The 19,124-nt window shown below is 51.9% G+C and overlaps 2 protein-coding genes across 3 annotated transcripts in view; both read left to right on the top strand.

The window, feature by feature from the left end:
• The window catches only part of LOC119542777 (collagen alpha-2(I) chain-like), a 59,113-nt gene that overhangs the window by 17,957 nt on the left and 22,032 nt on the right, over window positions 1–19,124 (top strand). The window lies entirely within an intron of this gene.
• Window positions 5,008–18,604, top strand: HOXC6 (homeobox C6). Of its 2 annotated transcripts, XM_037846862.1 has the most exons (3): window positions 5,008–5,304; window positions 16,532–16,757; window positions 17,480–18,604. In XM_037846862.1, the coding sequence occupies exons 2-3, from the start codon at window positions 16,604–16,606 to the stop codon at window positions 17,785–17,787; spliced, it is 462 nt and encodes a 153-aa protein (XP_037702790.1). In that variant the 5' UTR covers window positions 5,008–5,304; window positions 16,532–16,603; the 3' UTR covers window positions 17,788–18,604. The 2 variants fall into 2 exon arrangements, with proteins under 2 accessions (XP_037702790.1, XP_037702789.1); XM_037846861.1 differs by lacking the exon at window positions 5,008–5,304 and having other exon boundaries at window positions 16,336–16,757.

Below are 19,124 nucleotides of genomic sequence, written 5' to 3'. Positions count from 1 at the left end.
TCCCTTTCCACGGGGTAGACAGGAGCCTGCAGTCACCTCTAAAATCCTACCTAACCATCCCATGGTCACTTGGGCCCAAGCCTTCCTCCCCTTCGATGTCTGACTTCTGTTCTGTTGGGCCCAGCTTCCTCTGAGATGCACTAGTGTTAGCGCTCAGAAATCACCATAATCATGAAACTAATAATAATAAAATAATAATAATAAATTTTTAACATACTACCTAAAGGGAACCTGCAATAATCTTGAAAAAAAAAAAAAAGAGAGAGAGAGAGAAATCCTAATACAGGAAAAAAAAAAAAAGAAAAAAATTAAAATAAAAAAAAAAGAAAGAAAGAAACCTCCAACGTATTTTATCACTACCTATAGAAAGAAATCCTGCTTTGAGAGTATTCGTAATGCCGTTTTGTTGTCGTTTGTTGCTGCTTATTTCACTAAGAAAAACCCAACAACTGAGACTGCCTAGCCCGCTGATCCTGTGCGCTTTTATTGTGCTTCTAACCCCAGTAGAGTAGAACTAAATTGCACTGAATGTATAGTTAACTCTGTCTTGAATTCTCTGTTTATGCAATGTGCTCGAAAGGAAAAAAAAAATGTTAAAATATATCTATAAGAATAATTTTTGGTCATTTGTCTTTATGTCCAGCTATGAATGTAGATTTTGTGTCCCAACAGCCCTGTTCCTGGTCCAAGTACTTTGTATTGTATACGTGAGTCATAATAAAAAAGAAAAAAATATTTGAAATTGGAATGCCTTACCTTTCTCTTCACTCTGTCCCTCCCTCTCTACCCCTTTGCCTTCCTTACCCCCTTTTTCCAGTACTTTGGGAAAGATCTCCTGAACTGGTCTATCCTGGGGTGGAGGACCTCATGGGGAGAGAGGCCTGGGAGTTGACAGGCAGGCTGGGAAAGGAGGGCAAGTGAAGGGGGGAGAGGTGGAAGAGGAAGAGGGACAATCCAGTGTTGAGGGAGAGGTACGGAGGTATCAATATACTCTTGTAGGAGCTTTGGTTCCAAACAAAGTAGGTTTCTTGATCCTCGGACCCCAATGGGAAGAAAGTACTTTCCCATATCTCCACCCTCCTCCTCCTTAGTGGTGGGCTAGACTCAGATGAAGAATCTACTCCATGACCCTCCTGCAAACTAGGCCTTTTTCTTCCAGGGGCTGGGGCTGAGGAGAGGCAGCAGGGTCCTTTCTGATCTCCACAGGTCCCTCATGGCTAGCCCCCTGACACCCAGTATCCAGCACTGGAACAGTGAACAGGGTGGGGGTAATGTGAGACTCAAGGTAGCTTGGTAGGAAGAAGCCTAAAGATGGGGGTCTCTAAGGGAGGGGGGGGATGAGAAGGCTAAGCCCGGGGGATAAGAAGGTTAAGTTGAATAAGCTGATGGACAAGCCAGCCTAGGTCCACCTCCTGAAACTGCTGGCACAGAGCCATCACTGTCATCCAGTCCCCACTGTCCACTCTAGCCTCTGTTCCAGCTGTTTCAAGCCTGTTCCTATTCACCTTGGCAATTGGGCAGCCTGCCCTGCCACCATATCCCAGGCCATTGGTCTGGGGGTGGGGGATTGGTCTACTGAGTGGAGCCCCTCACCCCCAACCATAGTGGGGAAGGTCTTCTTTATTCCTCACTCCCCAAAATATAGAGTTGAAGGCTCAGGGACTCACAGGGCAAAGGAGTCCCTCACTTCTCCCTGGAGGATTCTAGACAGAGAAATCTGTTTATGCCCATGAGATTCTGGTCAAATAACCCCAAATTCCAGAGATACAAGTCATCTGACTCAGCCAAGAGAGGGGGAAAGGGGAGGAGATGGGATCTTCTGGTCTTAAAAACCAGACCCCAAAGACTGCAGTATTTTTTAAGGCCAGATTTCTTCTTTTCTCTCTTTTCCTCTCTCTCTCTCTTCTAGTCAATGATTTCCCCAGACCCAGGCCCAGGCTGACTCTTGTTTTGAACTCTTGTTTTGCGTAGTTTCACCCAGAACCGGTTCCCTGGCTCTGAGGCAAAGTGGTCTTGAATAAAGGGTTGGGTTAGGCGTCGTTGGTAGAGAACTCCTGCAGCCTGCAGGAGGTCGCGGACTGGAAATGGTGTAGGCTGCGGGCAGCCAGGGACAGCTTTGAGCAGGAGCTCCCGGGAATTCTCGAACCTGGAGTCCCTGCTGCTGGTTGCGGCGCCAGGCAGGTAACCACATTTGCTGAGGGAGGCTCCAGCTATTCACTGGCAGGCTCAAAGAGAGAGCATTTCGCTCGACCCCAGGCCTTCCTACAGACGATCCCTCTAGATTGAGAGGGCCGGCCCGGCCGTTTCATTTTTAATGTGGAATTATGATTGCTATTAATAGAAATCTCTGGTCCAGTAAACGAATGGGGTGAACCCCCACATTAAGTGACTTGGACGAACTTCGCCGTTTTTTTGTTTTGTTTTTGGTTTTTTGTTTTCTCATATCGAATGTCCCATTCATCCCTGGCCCTGCTCAGCAACGCCCGTGGCCCCGAGCCCGCCGCGTCGCAGGGCGGGGTGCGTCTGGCACCCGGCTTCTCTCGAAGTGCGAGACATTGGGAGGGCCAGACCAAGAGAGCCCAGCTGCCCCTTCTTGCAGCACCCACTCTCCCACCCCTCCTGCCCACCGCTTCTGTTTTCTCGTTTGGAGAAAAAAGGAGGTAAAAACCCGTTTTATGGGGGGAATGTAATTGCGAGCGGGATGCGCTCTCTTTAGAAACGCGTCTTCCCAATCGCTCCCGCCGACCCATTACCGGAATGGGGATCATTCGGCTGCAGCAGATAGGACTTTCTCCCATTCTTTACTTTTTTATTAGCCAATCAAAGTGGCTTCCGAAAGCTATTTGTGATTTGTGAAAAATAGTATCTTTCAAAATGCTGAGTTGAAGCATCTCGCTCATTTCGCCTTAAATTTATTATTCTAATCTCAACCATAGAGACGGGATAATGCAGCTATTAAGTTGGGGGCAAATTCGTTTCTCTGTCTTTTTTATTTTTATTTTTTTAATCCTAGGCATTTTCTCTCCCTCCCACTCCTTCATTGCAGAGGCCACGGTAGACGCGGGCCTGCCCCGTGTCTGGGGGGCAAGTGAGGCGGTGAGCACCCTGACGGTCTCCTTGGGGGACCTTTAGATGCAGGAGTGGGTTGGCCTCCCCAGCCTTCTCCTCCGCAATTGAGGGGCCCCAGCGACTGCCTGACAGCTGGGGAAAGTTACTCCCGCCCCAGTGAGAGCCAACTCCGGACAGGTTGTGCCACTGACTAGAAGTAAAATTTCCGGTGAGCTGCCCGCAGCGCTGTCCCATTCTCCCTACTGCCCATTGTGAAAAGCTGGGCCAGAGCTTCCTCCTCGTAATTTTTAACTACCTGTTATAAAATTTATGGGTCGGTTTGTAAAAGGAACGAGGTCCCTACATCCAGCTGAGGGGACTGCTTCACTTACTGTGGAGGAAGTTTGGGGAGGGGTGAGGGACCCCCTGTTGGTTGGGGTGGGGCACCCAGGCATCCGAGTCCTTTGCCTAGCCCAATGCAAGACCAAGGGGTGAGCCCCCTACCTTCATCTCTCTAGCTGGTGGGCAGAAAGGTCCAGCTGCAACCCACCAGCATATAGTCTCTATGGGGGATTAATTCTGCCCCTCCACTGGACTCCACCACAATGAGGGGTCTGGAGAAGCAGGGTGCTCTCCTAGGAACTTTAGCAGGGAAAGTGGCATTCAGGGCAAGAAAAGGTTCTTTTCTCAGGGCTTCTGAGGCACCTCCCAGCTACCCAGATCCTAAAGCAGGACATGTTTCCGAAAAAAGGCAGGCGAATGTGGGTTACCTTGAAAAGGTTTCAAACAGCATGTGCACTCCAAAGGAAAAGGAAGTGGGAACCAAGATCTTGGGCTTTAATTTTAATTCTTAAAAGATTGGTGGTGAGCTGCCATCTGAACCTGAGAAATGAGGAGACCTGATCCCACGCATGGTCTTGGGGAAAACGTTTTTGCTCTATAAGAAAGGGACCTGGGGATGAGGGGCCCTTTGGGGGTCCTGGAGGCAGCCTCCAATTCTCACCCCTCCAGCTGCCTCCGCAGGACTGCCCAGGGCTGATCCGGTCCTCTCGGCTTTAGCTCTTCAGACCACGGCCAGGTTAGGCTTCGTTGTGAAGCTGATAACCGCCTGAGCCTCCCCTTCCCGTCTGGGGTGGGGTGGGGTGGGGGTCTGCGGGGACACCCGGGTGGGTGGTGAGGATGTTGTTCTCTTCCTAGGAAAATGGTAGGGGTGGGGAGCATCCCTCCTCAGTCTCTTCACCCCACCAGCTGTCACTGCCCTAATGCCACAGACCTTTCTTTGGTTCCCCCAGATCTAATCTAAATCCCCATTTATTAAGGAAAATATTTAAAATTCGGCACAGCGAGAGGAGGCAGCCGACTTCCAGCGCCAGAACCCTTCTCTCCCTCCTTCCGGGTCCCCTCTCTGCCCTTTCCGTCCTCGCCTGGAGTAGCCGGCCGGAGGGGAGCGGACGGTGGGTGGGGGTGGGGGTGGGGTGAGGGTCGAGGGATGCTCCCTCTCCGAGAGAATTGGGTAAACATGGCGACCGCGGCGCCCATTTGCACACGCTACACAAATGCATCGCATTCCCGGTTGTTTGCAGAAAATTTACAGCTGAGTAATAAAAGTTTACGATCGACTCACAAGTTGGATTGGCCACAAGAAGTCATGTGGATTCCATCCATGAACGTGAACTTTTTATTGTGGTTTGTCCGTTCGGAGCGCTCCGCAGAACAGTCCTCCCTGTAAGAGCCTAACCATTGCCAGGGAAACCTGCGCTGGGCGCTCCCTTCATTACGAATATTTTGTTCTTTTATTAATCTGATTAATAATTATTTTCTCCCCCATTTAATTTTTTCCCTCCCAGGTGGAGTTGCCGGAAGCTGGGAGCACCTGGGGAGGGTGGGGATGGGGGATGGGGAGAGGCAGGAGTTGAGGGCATCTCTCTCTCCCCTTCCCTACCCTCCAGCCCCCCAAGGGCCAGGAGGAATGCGGGAGCAGGAGTTGAGATGGGGAGCTGCGGATGCTTCCGCCCCTCCCCTCTCCCGGGCTTTTCCCCTCGCCCCCTTCTTGCAACTCTCCTTAATTTTATTTGGCTTTTTTTATTATTAAGACTATTCTTTTTTATTTTTAAATTTATATAAAGTATATATGTGTGTGTGGAGCTGAGACAGGCTCGGCAGCGGCACAGAATGAGGAAAGACACGAGAAAGAGAGAGAGTGGGAGAGAGAGAGAGGCAGAGAGAGAGGGAGAGGGAGAGTGACAGCAGCGCCCGGTAAGTGTTTCCTTATTGGTTCAAATATGTAACTAATGGTCCGTAGCTGGGTGGCGGTTTCAAGATAAGGACAGCAGCGGCTTGTCTTGGTTAGAGAGGAGAGGGGGCTGGCGAGAGGGTGGGCGCGTGGGCAATTGTGGAGTGGAAAAGTGGGGGGAGGAGGAAGAAAAGGGTTAAACTGGAATATCGGTGGTGGTGCTGGGGGTTGTCCTGATGTCACTGTGCGCCGAAGTTGGGAGGCGGGGGTGGGGGGTGGGGGCAGGGGGACTGTGCCCCTGGGGCCCAAGGCCGGGTCTAGGGCGCAGGCCCCCTACCTGATGCCCGCGGTGTCCCTGGTACCCATTCATTATAGATCTGCGGCCTCTTGGCTAATGGAACCGGAAAGGAAGGGACCCGAAAGCTCAAACTCCAGGGTAGGAGAGAGAACCTGTACGCTGTGTCCATTTCCCCTTGTGCAAAGTGAGGCCCCCAACCTCCAAACAAACTTTTGAGTACCCCCTCCCTGCTTTGCAGCCCCCTCCCTCCGGGAGAGCGCCTTCGGGAGAGTTCACACATGCGCAATGCTGTCCCAGCGCCCGGTCGCGGAGCAGGAAGGAAGCGCAGCTAGGCGGGCGGCGGAGCCTGTTAATTGGCAATTAGAGGGGAGGCTGGTGGCTGGTGCGCGTCAGCCGAAGGGAGAGCGTCTGCCCACCCCTTGCGCCCGCCCCTACCCGGGCGGATGGAAAGGAGGGAGGCGCCCTGCACTGTGGGTTGAGGGGTGGGGTTGGGGGATGCGGTACTCAAAAGCCATCTTGTGCTTGGAGAAAGGGGCCTATCCGGCTTCTCTTCCCCCAGGGTCCCCCCACCTCAAAACGCGGCCACCCCATTCGGAATGCCCACTGGACTGCTTCATCCGCCTCGCCTAGCTGCACTGGGCTAGGACCTGCCCTGTCTGGGGGGAAGGTGGGAATAGGACAGGCCCCAGGCTGGGCGGGGACAGGCCCAGACCTCTCTAGCCGGACCTCCTGGTTGCACGGGGGCAGTGAGGACTCAAGAGGAGGCTGCCTCGTGGGGTAGGGGCAACAGAATGGGACTGCCCGGAGGGTCTCGGACGCTCGTGGTTCTCCCAATAATTGGTGCTAATGGCACGTTATATAGTCTTAACCCGATACATATGGTTTCATAACACAGTGGCTTAATTTCTTCCTAATGTACGTGGCCCTGAATGTGTCGCAGTTTGATGTATGACCCGCCCTGGTCCCCTATATTGTGTGAGCTTCTGTTTATAAAGGGCGACGCACATGCAAACGCCTACGCTCCCAGGCAATCGTATCCCAGAACCTGGGGTGGTGGTGGAAGTGGCGGCGCATATTCCTGGGGAGGTCCGAGAGTCTGGGAGCCGGACTCACCTTCAGTCAGAGCCAAGCTCCCACCCCACCCCACCCCACACCCACAGCCATCCTCTCCGAGAGGCGCGACTGGGCTCCGATGCCGAGCCCGAGTGGGGGAGGGGATGCTCCTCGGTTTCCTGTTTAAACCCTGACTCGTCGTCTGAGGAGGGGGAACGGTGGAGGAGAAAACCCGTTTTTATCAAATTCTTAAAAATACAGTTCAACTTCATTCAAATCAAACCCTTTGGGCCCCAGGTGATGGTGAATCTTCCCTCCCCTTCCCCCACAATCCTCTTCCCCTCCCCTCCTGCCCCCCCAAAATTCCCCTTTTGCAGTCGACATAAAGGCCTCTGAGGTATTCTCCCGGGGGAAGAAATGGTATTTTCTCTCCCCCTTCCCACCGACCCCCCCCCCCCCCATAGGAGTTGTGTGTCGGCAGAGGCGTCTGCCGAGGGGCTAATTTCGCTTTCCTTGTTTACGATCGAGAAAAGCGCCTGGCTCTCCCCAAATGGGCCCAGCCCGCCGCCTGCTTCTGCCGCCGCGCGCTCTCCCGCCGCTCCCGCGCGGCCTAAGGGCTGATGTCCGGGGGAGCCAGGCCGCGGCCACCCGGAACCCCGCGTCTGTGGGACTTGAGAAAGGCACGGGAAGTGCGGTGGGCAAAGGAGGGGCCCAGGCGGCCCGAAAATGGGAGCCTTTATCCTGGAGTAATGTGGGAGCAGCGGACCGGTGAGGCCTCTATTTCTCTATTTCGCCTGTATTTTGTCTGCCGCTACCCCCGCGGATGGCCGCACAGACGGGGGTGGTAGGGGGCAAGTCTCCTTTGTTCACGCCCGAGAGGAAGCAGTTTCCAGAGAAGGCCACTCAGGCCGGTGGGGATTCACCTGGGATATTAGAGGACTCCCCCCTTCGGAGGCGCCTGTCTGGATGAGGGTAGGGTATCCCTATGGGGATCTAGCTGAATGTGCTGAGGGCCACATTTCGGGGTGCTAAGGAGCGAGGTTGAGGGCTTAACAGTATTGTCCTGAAGTGTCCTTGTGTAATATTTTCATCACTTGATTTTCTGTTCCTTCCTGGCTAAAGTCCTGCAAGGTCCCCACTTTTCCCTGGGTCCTTCACCCCCAGACCCATCCTCATGAAGCCGGGGATATAGAGAAAGCAAAGCAGCAGGGGCTTGTTTGGTCCTAGTTTTCCAGTGTTCCAGTCTGGCAAGAGGATAAACTGGGCCCAAATGCTAGCCGCCTCCTGCCCCATTACTTTCACTTTTCTTTCCCTTCTTTCTCTCCATCTCTGGCATCTCTGGTGTTCCAACAGAAGTGCAAGAGGGGCCACTAGTGACAACCCCCAGTCTCCTTCCAGGCCAAATTCCCTGTAGACATGATCCTTAGTGCAGGACAGTGCTGCTGTGATTATCTAATAATAGCCAGGGCAGCTGAGAATAGAAGCTCGCTCAAGGACTCTGCACACCCAAGGCAGAGGCTGGGCAGAGACACGGAATCTGCCGGTCAGAGCTTGGCTACGATCCCCGGATCCCAGGGCCCCAGCATACCACACTGGGTCCGCTCTTTGGGCACCCTTGGTCAGCCTGGGGCCTTCCTGTTTCGTGCTTTGTCAGCCCTGCCATCCTCTGTGTTTCATGCGAAGGTTCCTAACTAAGGAGAAATGGGCAGAGCAAACCCTTTCTCTTCCTGGTCTGACAGTTGTGATCTGCACGGAAAATGAGACCTTGTTTGGAGAAGGCAACCTTGCTGGGTTGGCTGTTGTGTTCAGAAACCAGTCTTTGTAATTTTATACGTTTATTATATACAGGCTCAAATGTACAGGCTCAGAGTTATGCATGAATATATACAGACTCATATTTCCTCAGTGGTTGTGTATTGCGATTCTTCTATTTACTCAAATGCCGTTTTATATGCATGCGAAATTTTGTTAGCCCTCACTAGATGAGAACGGGCTCATGGAAGCACGGGTTCCACCAAGTAGGCCTTTCTGTGCATGCTCTGCTGGAAATGTGTGTGCACTGGAATCGGAGTATGCGGGTTCCAGTAACCAGCGGGTGCCACAAAGGCTTTCTCAGACCTTACTGCCTTTGCTTTCCAAGCAGCCGGGCAGAGTAAACACTAAAGCCCTCCTGCTTTCCACACCTCCCCCAAACTTCCCTAACTCGGAGACCATTTTAAAAGGGGAACCCAGTTGTGTTGAAAGTGAGTTCTGTTGGAAACTCTCTCGTGGGTACGGTGGGCCTGTGAGCAGTTCTGAGCAGGCGGGGCTGGTGCTGGAAGCCCTGCTGCACATGAAGGGATCCGAGTGGTTAAGAAGGTGGCCTCAAGGTAGTGGTCCGAGGCGGTTGCCGGCCAGGAGACCTTGGAGAGGCCAGTGGAAAGGGTAAGCCAGAAGGGGTAAGGATGGATGCTGTGAACATCTGTCCCTTGCGTGCCCTAGCTGCTCACCCCGCCTCAGATTTGCCTGTCTGTGGTGGAGATTAGAGGCTCTCTAAGGTTCCCCCAAATGCCCAGATCTGGTTACTGGCTGACTGCTTTTTAATCCTCCCTGACGACCGTGGGGAGACCAAGCTGGGCCCGGCAGCCTGTAGGCCTGGAGCGCCGAGTATGGGCCTTGGCTGGAAATTCAAGGGCCTCCTCTCCCAACCTTTCTCTCTTCGGAGGCTACCAGAAGACAGAGCAAGGGGGAAGTAGAAATGTCAGTAGAAAATGCCATAAAAGAAAGTAAGGACAGGAGCCGGGCTGGAGGGTTTTTTCGCCGCTCCCTAGATCAGGTTGCTCCGAAGACTCGCGTGCCCAGACACGCTGCCGGCGCCGGAGCGAGCAGCTTTCTTCCACCTTCCCTCCGCCGGCATCGATGGCGGCCTCGGGCTTTCGGGCCTCCGCCACCCCGGAAACTGGGGTAATATTAACCCAGGACTGTTCCCCTCACCCCGACCCACTGCCTCTGCCATGGCGCCCCAGCTATCCCTGTTTATTGTGTCTGTGAGTTGTTTACTTGTTTTGTCTGCTGCCACCCTGCGTCAGAAACCCGCCAAACCAGCAAACTCGCCCGGGAGAACAAAGTGCAGCGCTGTCCCGAACTCCCTCCCCTTTCAAGCACCCCCTCCTGCCGCTACCCCCTCCCTTATTTTTCCTTTCCGAGAGGAGGAAGCAGAAATCGTCCTAAAATAGGGCAGCTGTTTATAGGGTCGGGGAATTATGGGGACACCATAAACCTCCGGGTGTCCCGGTGGTGGAGAGACTTGGAACAGCCCTCCCCTTGCCTCGGTCTTTTCTTCCTTTCCCCTGGTAACGGCTGGGTTAAGGGTGGGAACAGTCATTGAGAAAGTTGAGCCCCCTCATCCCATTACTCCCTCCTTTTTGCAGTTTTCCCTGAGACACAGGTTGTTGCCTTTTAAATCAGCATAATGTTGGCGGATTCATAAAGCAAGATAAAGCATGTCGCTCTTCCCGCACACTCCCCTTTCCTCAGCCCCCCAAAATAGCAGTGAATTTAAGCAAATCCTACAAAATAAAGTGCCCCTTTGCAAAAGATTCTATAAATCTCCAATCCCACCAGGTGTAGAGTCAGAGGGGCCACTGTTCGCCTTGAATTTTGATCCTGGCTATCAAATCTAATAGAGTATCACAGAAATAAGTAGTATTTGTGTTTCTGAAATTAATTCCTCCCTCCTCATCTTTCTCCCTCTTTTCACCAGCACAGATCAAATGGTTCTTTCAGATCTGCAAATAATAAGGATAAAATTATTTATAGGGAAATGCAGATGATGTTTCATTTTTGGCTTATTGTTTCAGCACATAATAACATTTTATTTTCAAGGGGGAGAAGTTAGGGGGAAAAGAAGGGGTGGAGGACAGTGAAGGGAAGTGGGGCACCCCCATGCAAAACTCCTGCATATATAACTTTTATGACATTTACAATTTCCTCATGACAAGTCACTGTGACGTCATAAATGCTGAGTTCTTGAATTTTACAATTCTCATAAAGCCCCAACAAGGGTTCAAGCAATGCTCCTCATGGAGGGGTGTGAGAGAATTCAGGAAGATTGGGGGTCCTTTGGCCCAGGGTTCATCCTCTGTTACCCTTCCTTCCTCATCTGATACCCTCTTGAGGCCCCATTTTGGGGACTGAAAATATTCAGATTATTTTGGATTTTTATTTTTCCTCCTGGGCCAAGCAGGGCCACTTGTCTTGCCCGTTGAAATGTCCCTCAGCATCTACTCTCCCTCTGCACTCCCAGAGGCTGTGTCTGGAGGTTCTCTGACCAGCCCTTCCCCAGCTGATATTCAGCTGCTTGGGATAACAGGGGGACGCTTGGGGGCCAGGCCCCCAAAATCCGGAAATTATTTCTTCCACATGAAACTGGAAGGGGGCTCAGCGCTGAGTGCAATGGGACAGAGATGCCTGGGACCTATTTGCCTTTTTAACCATAAGCCAGATAAGTGAATTGAAAAGCCAAACAAATGTCGATGTGGGGTTTGTGTCTGCTGACGGTAGCAGCAATAAGCAGAGTGGCAGTTTGGAAAGATCAGGCAGAAATCTGGAAAGAGAGGGAGGAGAGAAAATATGGCATGAATTAGCAGATCCCCTCCGTATACCTTTCTTCTCTGTTTAATTGCAAATAAAGCAAAAGCAGCTCAGACAGCCTCTCAACCTCCTCTTAACTCAAAAGAGGAGTCACAGTGCAGGCCTCCTCCGAGGTGTTTGGGGCAGTTCTCAGCAACTTGACATGCCTCTTCCGCCCTATCCCCCCATCCATTCCCTGTTGACCCTCAACTCCATTCAGCCGGCCAGCCTGGGCTCTGTCCCCAGAATATCAGCACCCACAAATGAGATCCATTTCCGGGTTGGGTGTGTCAAATTTCACTTTTCTCCATGTCTCCATGCCCGAACTTTGAAAAAGAAGGAGCAGGAGTGGTAATTTTTGGAATGCAGTATGTGTATACGTGCGTGGGGTGGGGGTGGGGGGGCGCTCAGACAACTCCCGACACACACCATATCTATGAGAAACTGGGGGCCATTTGGGTGAGTCATGCTTTGGAGTCCCAGAGCAGCCGCGTTCAGGTTCTCTGGTGGACTGGGAGACTACAGTCTTTTTACTCGGAGTTCCGCAGAGATCAAAGGAGCTCTTTACAAAACACCAGGCATTTGGAGTAGGATTTATTGTTTTTTGTTTAATTTTTAAATTTTAAAAAATGTTGTCATAATCCACTCGAACCAACTGAACAGTCACCCTAGAACAGTAAAGCCGTAACCAAATAATGCAATTGTGAGGTGAGCTGAGTAATTATTGAAACACGGCTTTCTCTACAAGAGGGATTCCAGCCCTCGCCCAGTGGCACAAAAGGGGCTGGCGTGGCAGCCGCTCCTCTCCCGGTATCACAAGAGAGAACTGGTGTGTGTGTATGCGTGCGTGCGTGTGTGTACAGGGCCTGGCAGCTGCAGTGGCTTCCAGCGACCAAGCACCCAGGCGGACCGCTGGTCCTGCGGCTCCAGTGCCCAGGTCCCTGAGCAGCCCAGGGAGGCGCCGAGCTGTAGTCTGTGGCGCCGGCAGCCAGGAATGTAGTGTGTGTATCCGTGTGCGAGGGTGGGTGAGTCACAAACATCTGCACAGAGTTGGAAGACCTGGAGAAAGAGAGGAGATTGGCAGAGCACAAACTAAGGAGGATCTCTGGGGAAGATCGTCCCCAAATAAAAATTACAGATCTCATTCCCCTCACTTCAGATACTCCTCTCCAAGAAACAATATCTTTCTCAGAGCATAGTGGAAAGTAGAAGCAGGCAAAGTAAGGCCTGCCCACGAACCCCTTCAGCTGGGGGTCCAGTTCCTCTCACCCTCTTCCAGTTCAGCCCCACACTGGCCCCCAGCCCTTCTATGGCCTGGCGCAGAGCCTTGCTGGAGGAGGGGCGCTTGACCGGCCTGGGGAAACCCCTAAGTGATCAGCCTCCAACGGAACCCTCAGCCTTGGGGGATCCTGGCCAGTGACTGCCCGCAACTCAGGCCCAAGGCGCCTGCAGTAAGTTCCTTTCCAATAATTAGCGCTCGTGGCAAGCATGTGTTTTGGATTGGGGCGGGGGCGGAGCGGGAGCAGCTAGCAGCAACTTTCCCCCTTTATTCCTTCTTTCTGTTTTTGAACTCCGTTTTCCAATACACTAATTACAGCTCCGAAAGCAAAAATCTGCTCTCACCGCCAACCCCCTTCGGAATGCCTGATGCCAGAGGCCGAGGGAGCAGAGAAGCGCCGAGACCTGCAGGCTTGATGTGGAGGGTGGGGTAGGGTGGGGGGGAGTGTTGTGATTTCTCTAGGCTTATTTTATAGAAACAAAGACCAAGTACAGCCCCCTCCCCCCTCCCAGGACTTGTGCATATTTACAGAGCTCAACTGCAGTTTTAATAAAACATCTGTTCTTGCTTCTGCTGATGAGTTTCCATAATTGTTTTCAGACAAATTTAACAGGAAAATATAAATATGTTTAGAAAAATCCAAGTCCCAGCTTTCCCCCCATAGATAGGCATTTTTTTTCGCCAAAAATTAAATTAACATGAAATGGGAAAAGGGATGATCGAGCTCACCCGACTTGCTCTCCCCCCTTAGAGCGAATCCTTCCAGCAATTTTCAGCTGCGTAATTAAAGATCTAACCGAAAGGAAGAGGTTTCTTTCCTCAGGAATGGAAGATGATGGGGAGAACGTGTTGGAAACCAATTTTGCTGAAAATCTTTAAGCAGTGGGGGAATTTATTTGTATTTCTGCTTCCCCTTCTCTCCCCTTCCAGCATTTTTGCCTTTTCCTCACAGCAGCTGGTTTCTGTTCATTATAAATCTGCGAGACCTTTCAGTCTCTGCCCTCTGTTTAGGGACGTAATAAAACACTTAACTTTCCGAGGCTGAGACTTACATTCTGCTCCTCAGGTCACCCACCCCCGCACCCACTGCCTTTAGGCCCCAAGGGATGTTCTCCCCATATTTGGGTCCTCTCCCCTCCTTGGGCTTGGTTGAAGAGGGGCTCAAGGAAACCCAGGCATCCTTGTTGGGAGAGTGCAGCACAAGCTTCCCCAGAAGCTCCTTCTTTCTTCCAAGGTCTGAGATCTCTCTCCCTTTCCCCACTCACCCATAAAAGAAATTTAAAAATACATAGAAAGTCAACATTCATTGAAAGTGAAACCTCATTAAGACATCCTATCTTCCATCATTCAATTTGTTGTACATTGCAACAATTTAATATCTTGAAGGAAATATCACTGACATGATTTATCCCACTAACAATTCCTCTCTGAATTGGGGTGTAGGGGGTGGCATTTATTCTCTCTTCTGGCCTCTTATACTTGCTACACCGCTACCCTCAGGGCAGAAAGGAGGCTGCAAACTCTTAGAGCTGCTACTTGTGTCCAGGGGTGCACTGACTTGTCCCTGGCTCAGCCCAGGTGTCCTCCCTTCCTTGTTCTCTCTCCCCCTACCTTTTGCCCTCCAGGGGGCCTGGAGTCCCAGCCAGCTGTTGGAAACCTCTGCCCAGGCACGTCACGAATTCTAGGACAGCTGGATTCTAGAGCAAAAAACAACTCACTGGTGTCTCTGTGGGTGTGCCTGCCGCGTCACCCCAGAATGAAATAATTCAAGTTGAATTTCTTTCTTAGTTTAAGAATCCTCTTCTATCCTTTCACCTTCATCTCTCTGGGGAGAAGAAACTGTGGTTCAAGGGGAGTACCTTTATAATTACAGTGGTCTTTCCCTCACCCTTCTAAATAGCAACAAATTTCCCCCCTTTCTGAGGGGTTGGGTCTGTATTTTTAAAAGCCAGCACAAATTGTCTGGCAAGGAGGCTCTTCAACCCCGAAATGAGGTTCATGTTTTAACTAATATGTTGTCTCCTCCAGCTCCTACACACTGTCTGCTTTTGGGTTCGAAACTTTATTTTTCCCCCCTAGTGACACTCCAGGGAAACCTTAACGTTTCAGAAGATGAATAAACGAGTTTTTTCCCAGCGTAGTCCCGTTTATGGCTTTATTGCTACCCATTGATTACTCCGCTTTGTTACACAGAAGGAAAAGATCATAAAATCCGGCGACATCCGGGTTCTTGTTATAGCCAGTTCCGCAACCCCCCCCCCAAATGGTGAGGAGAAAATATGAGCTTTCACTGCTCCCTGCGCTCGCCCCGCCGCCCCCTCTTTGTCAATTCAAAGCACTTCAAGCCCATGTCAGGATATCAGATTAAGTTTGGATTAATCAGGAGAAAAACCCCATCTGCACCCCTTCCCCTGTTTCTATTCATTCACAGCGGCTCCCTCAGAAGCCTTGGACTCAGATGCCTTTTCCTAACCTTCTCTTACTTTCCCTCAGCCCTAAGGTGTAAAGAATATGGGATAGGGACAGCTGAGAGGCCAACCCCCACAGAGGATGTCTGGCACTTCAGGGAAAGCTCCCAGGAGCCCTTTGCTGGAGTCTCCACGCCCCAAAGCTCAGGTCCAGGGGCACCTCCCCTGGCAGGACAGGGAGTTCGGAGAAGGCAGCAGGGAACTTCTGCTCTGGGCAGGGGCTTGAGCCTACAAGACCCTAACTGTCCATCAGAGACCCACCAGCCTTCCCTTTCTGGCTGGATCCTAGGTGAATTATCCTACCGGCCCTGGCTGGCTCCAAATCATAAATTCTCACCAACATAAACAGGAGTTCATGTCTCTAGAAAGGCTCTCAGAGTTTTCTTTCTTCCTTTCTTCCTTCTCTCTCTCTCACTCTCCCACCTTTTATTACTTTCTCTCCCTTTTCTATTGCATTTTTATACTTTTTACCTTTTAGGCAAAAATGCTGTGAGTGTCCCCCAAAAGGGGGTCCTGAGGAGGAGGCAGAAGGGGGCTGGAGGAAAACAGAAGCAGGCTCTGGGCCCACTTCAGCTCTGCCAATGCACCCTTCAGTCTTTTCCTGACCCCTTTAGACCTAGTCTCTCCCCATGTGCCCCCTACTCTCAAGCTCTCAGACATACTCTCCTTCTCTGGGCTCTATGTTTTATTAAATTTCTTTCTACTTAAAAAAATTATTTTAGTAACATGTACAACCTCAAATTTCTTTCTACTTTTGCTTCTTTTTTTAACTATTGGAAAAAAAATATTCCAGGTTAGTGATGGAGACTTATTCCATGAGTGTCAAATCAGGATTGCCTGTAGCATTTCTGGGGACCCTCCCTGAGCTGGGAAGGTGCTCCTCCCGTGGAGAGATCAGGATGTAATTTTAGAAGGGGAGAGATATAAAGGATGAAATTGGATTGAAAATACAGGGCTTTCTCTGGCCTGGCTCTGGCCAGAGCACAGCAAAATTATCTGTGGCTGAGAGGTTTCCTGGGAGTGCAGCTCTCCTTCCCTGGGCCCCAAGGCCCTGCTCCTGGACATTCCTGCCTGCTTCACCCCTAAACCAGTTCATATGTGTATATATATAATTTTTAAAAAAGAAATCCAAGTCTTACTTTCAAAGCACACACTTAGTCTCAACTAGGGAATCAACAGAAGCAGAAGCGATTTTTTTCCCCCTTCTTGACATCTGGTTTGTGATTGGCTGGAAGGGGGTCAGCTGACTTTGTCATTTTGTCTGTCCTGGATTGGAGCCGTCCCTATAACCATCTAGTTCCGAGTACAAACTGGAGACAGAAATAAATATTAAAGAAATCATAGCCCGACCAGGTAAAGGCAAAGGGATGAATTCCTACTTCACTAACCCTTCCTTATCCTGCCACCTCGCCGGGGGCCAGGACGTCCTCCCCAACGTCGCCCTCAATTCCACTGCCTATGATCCTGTGAGGCATTTCTCGACCTATGGAGCGGCCGTTGCCCAGAACCGGATCTACTCGACTCCCTTTTATTCGCCACAGGAGAATGTCGTGTTCAGTTCCAGCCGGGGGCCGTATGACTATGGATCTAATTCCTTTTACCAGGAGAAAGACATGCTCTCAAACTGCAGACAAAACACCTTAGGACATAACACACAGACCTCAATCGCTCAGGATTTTAGTTCTGAGCAGGGCAGGACTGCGCCCCAGGACCAGAAAGCCAGTATCCAGATTTACCCCTGGATGCAGCGAATGAATTCGCACAGTGGTGAGTTTTACAGCTCCGAGATATAAATTAAATAAACTGAACTGGCTTTATGACCGGCTTCCCTAGAAGAACGGGCGGAGAGAGTTTTTTATGGCCCCATAAAAACAATCACGCTCGTCTCCTCGCCGACGCCGAGACAGGGCCCCCTCTTCTGCCCCCTCTACTCGCCTCCCGCTCTCTTGCAGGGGCCTGGCCCCCTCAGCCCCTGACGGATTGGAAGGCTGGAAAGCGAGCTGAGGGGGCAGGAACTGGGCAGGGTATGAGGGGAGGGGGTAAGGGTTGGGGAGACCCCCAAAGTCAGGCTGAGGAGCAGAGAGGGAGAGAGGACAGAGAAGAGGGGAGAACTTTCCAAGGAGCTAGGGTGCTTGGGGAGGTGGGGGAGCCTAGTCCTTGAGAAATAAAGCCCTCCACCCCAGTATTTGGGATTTTTTTTTTTTTAATCAGCTTTTAGACTTGCATCTCTCTGCTTGAACCAGGCAAGGTCCCCCCACCCCTTTTTTGGGGACATGCACCTCCCAACCTATGGGAGGACCGAGTGAAGTTGGGGTCCTCGTTGCACCCCAGTGGGGGTGGGGCAGGGCAAAGTGGAGAAAGCTGGAGCCTAAGGTCCCGTGAGCTGACCAAGTGGTCAAGTTGGGAGGGTCAGGACTTTGGTAGGCGAAACCGGCTGCGGAGGATGCTTCGCTGATTGTTTTTAGTGTGTTTTGTGCCCGGATCTCTAGGGGTCGGCTACGGAGCAGACCGGAGGCGCGGCCGCCAGATCTACTCGCGGTACCAGACCCTGGAGCTGGAGAAGGAATTTCACTTCAACCGCTACCTAACGCGGCGCCGGCGCATCGAGATCGCCAACGCGCTCTGCCTGACCGAGCGACAGATCAAAATCTGGTTCCAGAACCGCCGGATGAAGTGGAAAAAGGAATCTAATCTCACGTCCACGCTCTCGGGGGGCGGCGGAGGGGCCGCGGCCGACAGCCTGGGAGGAAAAGAGGAAAAGCGGGAAGAGACAGAAGAGGAGAAGCAGAAAGAGTGACCAGGACTGTTCCTGCCACCCCTCTCTCTCCTCCTCCCTCGTTCTTCCCAACTCCCTCCTTCTCACACACTCTGTATTTATCACTGGCACAATTGATGTGTTTTGACTCCTTGAAACAAAATTAGGGAGTTAAACGTGGACCTGAAAGTCAGCTCTGGAGCCCCCTCCCTCACCGCACAAACTCCCTTTCGCCACGCGCCTCCTCCTCGCTGCTCCCTCGCTAGCTCGTTCTCAGCTTGTCTGCAGGCCCCTTCCCCCGCCCAGGCCTTGGGGGTTCGGTCCCTGAATCTCCCCTCGGACCCCACAGATCTCCCTCCAAAAGAGGTCTTGGCCTTCCACCCCTTGGACGCCCTCACCCCCTCGCAGAGCCGGTTGCTGGGCCCCGGGGCCTCTGCTTCGGGGCCTCGGGACCGGCCTGGCAGCCGCGGAGGGCGGGAGGGGGGGTGGGCCCAAAAAGGGCGCGTTTTGGCCCCACTGCAATCCCCCGGGCCTCCCTGCAGCCTCCTTGCCCGGCCCCCTCTGCCCCAGCAAATGCCCAGCCAAGGCGAATTGTATTTAATGAATCCTGGGGGTCATTACTTCATATTACAAACTGTGACCGTTTCTGTGTGAATATTTTTAGCTGTATTTGTGGTCTCTGTATTTATATTTATGTTTAGCACCGTCAGTGTTCCAATCACGTCTTAAAAAGAAAAAAAAAAGAGGGAAAATTACAAAAAGAGAAAAAAAGTGAATGACGTTTGTTTAGCCAGTAGAAGAAAAAAATAAATTAAAAAAGATCCCCTCTTGTTACCCTCCTGTATAAGTCTGACCTCTGGATCCGTTCTCGAATATTTAATAAAACTGATATTATTTTTAAAAGTTTATATCGAGATTTCTGTTAATTCGCTCGCCCGCCGCCTCGGGGTGAAAGTTGGAGCAGGCTCCGCGCGCTCCCGCGTCTCCCCGCCGCAGCAAGCCCTCAGCCCCCTGCACTCGCCCTCCCCGGGAGCCGGGCGCCGAGCCCGGGCCTCTCTATTCTCCTGTGATCGCGCTGGGGGGGCTGGAAGGCCTCTCAGGTCTCCCTACTCGGAGCAACACACTCACCCCGCAAAAAAAGGCAGCATAGGATTTCGTTGGAGGAAAAGAAGCCTGGCTTAGTCGGGTTGGGTTCCAGTCCTACACAGGCCTTTCTTCCTGTCTGTGGTAGTGGTGGCCTGGGGGCCTCGGCTTCTGAACCCAGAGCCCCAAAAGGCCGGAAAAAGAAGCATTATCCAGGCCCCAGGGTCGCCCCCGCCCACTCTTCCGAGCCGGGTGGGGCACTGCGGGAGCAGCCCCGGACCCGCGCGAGGCGGCTG

The sequence above is a fragment of the Choloepus didactylus genome, chromosome 8 (assembly GCF_015220235.1).
Source record: "Choloepus didactylus isolate mChoDid1 chromosome 8, mChoDid1.pri, whole genome shotgun sequence".
Lineage (NCBI taxonomy): Eukaryota > Metazoa > Chordata > Mammalia > Pilosa > Megalonychidae > Choloepus > Choloepus didactylus.
This window is presented reverse-complemented; position numbering and strand designations above follow the sequence as displayed.

Excerpts from the sequence above, each read along its gene's own strand:
- HOXC6 (XM_037846861.1), top strand. The coding sequence starts at position 16,358 with ATGAATTCCTACTTCACTAACCCTTCCTTATCCTGCCACCTCGCCGGG. Across the intron at positions 16,758-17,479 it reads GCGAATGAATTCGCACAGTG|GGGTCGGCTACGGAGCAGAC; the intron begins GTGAGTTTTACA and ends CCGGATCTCTAG.